General features: G+C 49.1%; 2 protein-coding genes across 2 annotated transcripts; one reads left to right on the forward strand and one right to left on the reverse strand.

Moving 5' to 3' along the window:
- Positions 1-765, forward strand: J7T55_014071 (uncharacterized protein; the record flags this gene model as incomplete). The annotated part of the gene is made up of 2 exons (XM_053136344.1): positions 1-416; positions 582-765. The coding sequence occupies 2 exons, from the start codon at positions 1-3 to the stop codon at positions 763-765; spliced, it is 600 nt and encodes a 199-aa protein (XP_052986074.1).
- A 442-nt stretch (positions 766-1207) lies between these two features.
- On the reverse strand, positions 1208-1837 carry J7T55_014072 (uncharacterized protein; the record flags this gene model as incomplete). Its single annotated transcript, XM_053136345.1, has 1 exon — positions 1208-1837. The coding sequence occupies one exon, from the start codon at positions 1835-1837 to the stop codon at positions 1208-1210; it is 630 nt and encodes a 209-aa protein (XP_052986075.1).
- Positions 1838-4237: the final 2400 nt, after the last annotated feature.

Consider the following 4237-nt stretch of genomic DNA (forward strand, 5'->3'; position numbering starts at 1 on the left):
ATGTTCTCTCACGTCGGAGACATCTCACGCTTTGGCTACCATACCACACAGGAGACTCAGGCGGAGTTGACGCCAATTTCTGCCCAGGAAGCCCAATCAATTCAGAACTTGATTGGGAACAGTGACCAAGATACCGATGCTGCCTGCTTTGAACACCTCGAAGTCGGCATCGAAAACTATTTTGAGGTCCGAAGCCACATCTTAGCTATTCTCCTGGTCTGGGACGCTATGATTGACGAGAAAAACTGCTACGACACCCACGGTCCAGCAAAGAGGAGCTACGCCTTCATGAAAGCATCTCTCATCACTATGGAAACGATCCCGGAGAGAGTGTGCATCGGTTCTCTCGATCCGAAACCTACCGCCTGCCACCTGCCGACTATCCCCACGACGATGAGTCTGAGTAAAGCCAGCTTGTGAGAAATGAATCTGTTGAAGTACCTCCCAGCCCTTCGATAACCAACTTCGATGATGGGACTGATGTGTTTGACGAAGATTACGACATATCCGATGCTTCGTCTTTCGCGAGCCTGCCCTCCCAGCTCAAAGAAGTACAGCCATCGAGCTCACATTTCGCCCAGTTCGAGTTTCCTCCAGCAAGAGGAACTATTGAGGTCAAAGGACGTCGTCCGTGATCCGCAGGAGCTCGGCCAGGCCAGTGTGCCTGTCGAACAGATAGGACGGAAGCGGAAGCATTTTGAGGCTTGTGATGATGAAGACGAAAGCGATAAAACACCAGCGAGGGTTAAGAGGAGATTCACGTAGCAGGCCTGGGCTGCAAAGGCATTCTCACAATCTTGACCCTAGACTTTTGCACACTGAAGCGCGGTGATAGAGTTTAACAACCGTCCAATCTTTTCGAGCTGGAAAGGCTTGAGTCTGCTCGGCTCAAGCGTCATAGTCGTTACCTTAAATAGTTTTTTGAGTCGCGGTCATAGGTTTCTTTCGCTTTCTATACACTTAATGTCGTTTTCGAGATTATAAGTCTATCTAGATGAAAATATTCTGTCATTACCAACTACATGATAAGATCACGATTGTATTCACGTGTTTATTGTAATGGACACTGTATACCTACAAATTCCACACCGCTGACGCATTGGGAAAACCAAAGGAAATCCTCGGACGACTGCCTATCGTGTTGGAACCGTATTCCCTATTCGTGCGCATGCCGCAAGTTGAATGCACATCGCATCGTGTCAAGTGGCTACCGCGCTCGTGTAAGCGGGTCTCTCTGTGGGGGCGTCAACGACTTCATGAGCCCCATCAGATGAGCCTTCACCTCCTCGCTCCTGCAGTTGAGGAGCTCGCCAGCACCATCTTGCTCGAGTCCCTCAAGTACAGAAGCATGCGTGCAGTACACGAAGCTATTGATGGCTTTGACGAAATCTTGGTGTAATTCCTTGCACTGCCGATCTTTATCGGGCCATTCCGGAGTTTCGGCATGAGTATTAGCGCAGTGGACATTCTTGTGATACTCAACAAGTGATTCGATACTATCTGATGTGAGCTTAAATGCAACTGTGTTGCTCAGTTCTATATCCACGTTGATGATGTGTGCCTCGACATGAATAAGCCTGTCATTGAGAAAGGCCTCGATGAGAGGATTTGAGTCCTTCACAAGCTTGGTCGCTGGGACTTTTGCCAGCATCAGAGAGGTCAAGCTCCAAATAGCGTTTGTGTTCGCCAAGGTCTCCGTGAGGCATCTCTGGTGCTGTAGGGCGCTGTCGCGAGGATGCTTGCTGCAGTTGATCCTCTCGAGTGTTTTGGTGAGCCATTGCGGCGGTTCCGATCCGAGCACGACATTGACGGTGGATGTCTTGGAATTAGAGGTCATTGCAAAAGTTAAATTTGGTTGAGAGATGCTGTACTGTAGAATGAGGCGATGGTACATAAAAGAGAAGACTGTAGGATAAGTGCGACGTGATCATTCGGGGGGGTGAGGGTGGGATACAGAGTGAAAAGTCGACCTCAAACGATTTCTGGCTGCGAACGGCTGTGTACGGGGTGCCCGGTGCCTTTATAATTGCACCAGCATAGAAACTAACACACCAATAACAAATTGCAACACTCGACCGTTCGAAGCATTAATATGGGCGGATGTACAATACGGTACAACACAGTATCGGCCGTTTCGCGGTACTTGCATTGGCAGGAACACTGCTGATTTGACGAGATGACTACCGTTTGGCGCCATGTGTAATTCAATTGGATGGTGGCGATTGGTCCGTTTTGGCGAGCCAATTGAAATCGGAACACAACAAAAAGGGTTGAACTCAACGGCCAACCAATTGTCTTTCAGCCAGAGGCCACTTTCGGCATTCATCTTGCTTGTCTGCGCATTAGTTGGGAAGGCGCCCTTGCAAGGTATGTAGTCATAGTTAAGATGCCGCCGGCTGGAAGGTGTAGGCCATTTAGATGGAATATATTCAACATCCGTGGGCATGAGCATCCGAGAATCGGCTACGAACCACTCCACCTTCAATCGACTCGGCAAAATTTTGGGAATATTTGAGCCAGTCAGGAGAGGCGTTGACAGATCCATGACGCTGTCTTCTGACAACGAAAAGAGATCCGCATGGGGTTGCTTTGACCGCTACCGTTACTGCATCCTTCAAGGTTCCAGTCCGTTTAGAACAATACATCCTACTGGAGGCTGAGGAAACGTATAAATGACGGAGGATAAGTAAAAGCCAGCATCAAGACTGTTCCTGATCCAGACGAGCAGGAGGAGTCTGTGCTACTGGCCGAAGCTCCTGCGCTCCATATTCCTCCCATAAACGCTGACGTTACTCTTTCTTGCCTTGGTATAGCGGACTCTCGCATAGACAATGGATCAGGCCTTGTTTTAAATGACCACTTCACCAGGCAGTCGGATTCATCGCAAACCAGTGTGATAATGATGAGCTCGAAGAACTCTTGTCGAGGCGACGCGAGAGAAGTCTCTTACATCAGGGCCCGATTTGCATCAGAGGGAGGGAACCCCGTTTTCTAGTAATCCTGAACAAACAAGGAGCAGCCGTTCAGCTTCATCGTACTAACCTTAGTCTCTTGCCCCAGGCAAACAGCAGGTCATGGTGTAAGCCTTGCCTCCAGCCACTATTTATCGAAATTTCCATGAGCCTGTGAGAATTTCGACATAATGACGACATTCGACGGCGGTGTCAAGAGCAACAAGTGCCTGCCAGGACTTGATTAACATATTGTGCCCATTTCAACTCTCAACGGTGGTTGGGACCAAGGACCTGGAGGACCTGCGAATTCTGAGAATGAGACGTGGGGAATCAGAGCAGCGGATGTTCGCACGTGCAAACCGTGCCTAGAATTCGGCAGAGAAGGAGATACACACCGTGCCTGAGTTCTTTCGGATAAGCCTACATGAATGCTATCTCCCAGGCCCGAGATACAGGTCTAACATGGACATCGCGCTGTCCGAGCTATGAATATGTGACTAGTCTCAAAACCGTCGATGAGTCTATAATCGTCAAAGGCATGATGTATTTCCCTTGCCAAATATGTTCAAGACGGCAATGGCTTGTTTTGTATCAATGTTTCAGATTTCCCGTGCTGATATAAGGTACTCCAGTAGATGAAGCATCTGCTTCTAAGATATGGTGGAAAAACTATCTTGGTATGTTCATCTCCGAAGAATATCTGTTATCAATCACATATAGAAGTCCTTAGTTGTGCCTATAAATTCTGCCCACCCGACACCCATTAGAACATGGCCGCACACGCCGCTCGCCCGGCCTCAAGCATCAAGGTGGACTCATTGGCTTTGACGACTGTTGGGCCAGGGGACATGCCCGCTGAAGGACTGGCGCCCTTCTGGGTGGACTGATTTCCAGGGTCACTCTCAGTATCAGAAGTCGTCCTGGCCTCGGATGCGGGAATGTATGAAGCTGGCGAGCTCGCTCCATGAGATACTGTGCTACACTTCCATCGTGATTTATTCCTCAGATGAGTGCATCCGAAATCCATTTGAACAGAAGGCCCATTTCAGGGCCTACGAGCCAGAATGAGGATCGGCTACGCCTGAATTCGGCCCACGATGGGTTATACATAAGCCCCGTCTCATGAATATACGGCCTTACATGGACTGTTACGTTTATTATTGCTGGATCGGATAATTTCCAGACACCTTTAGCACTACCGCGTTCACATGTTCTTGTGCCTGTGTATTTGTGGGCTCTGGCCGATCAAAGCCGGAGCCGAACAGATCAGATCGGATGAGGAA

This window comes from Diaporthe amygdali (genome assembly GCF_026229845.1).
Source record: "Diaporthe amygdali strain CAA958 chromosome Unknown NODE_110_length_5926_cov_69_902547, whole genome shotgun sequence".
Lineage (NCBI taxonomy): Eukaryota > Fungi > Ascomycota > Sordariomycetes > Diaporthales > Diaporthaceae > Diaporthe > Diaporthe amygdali.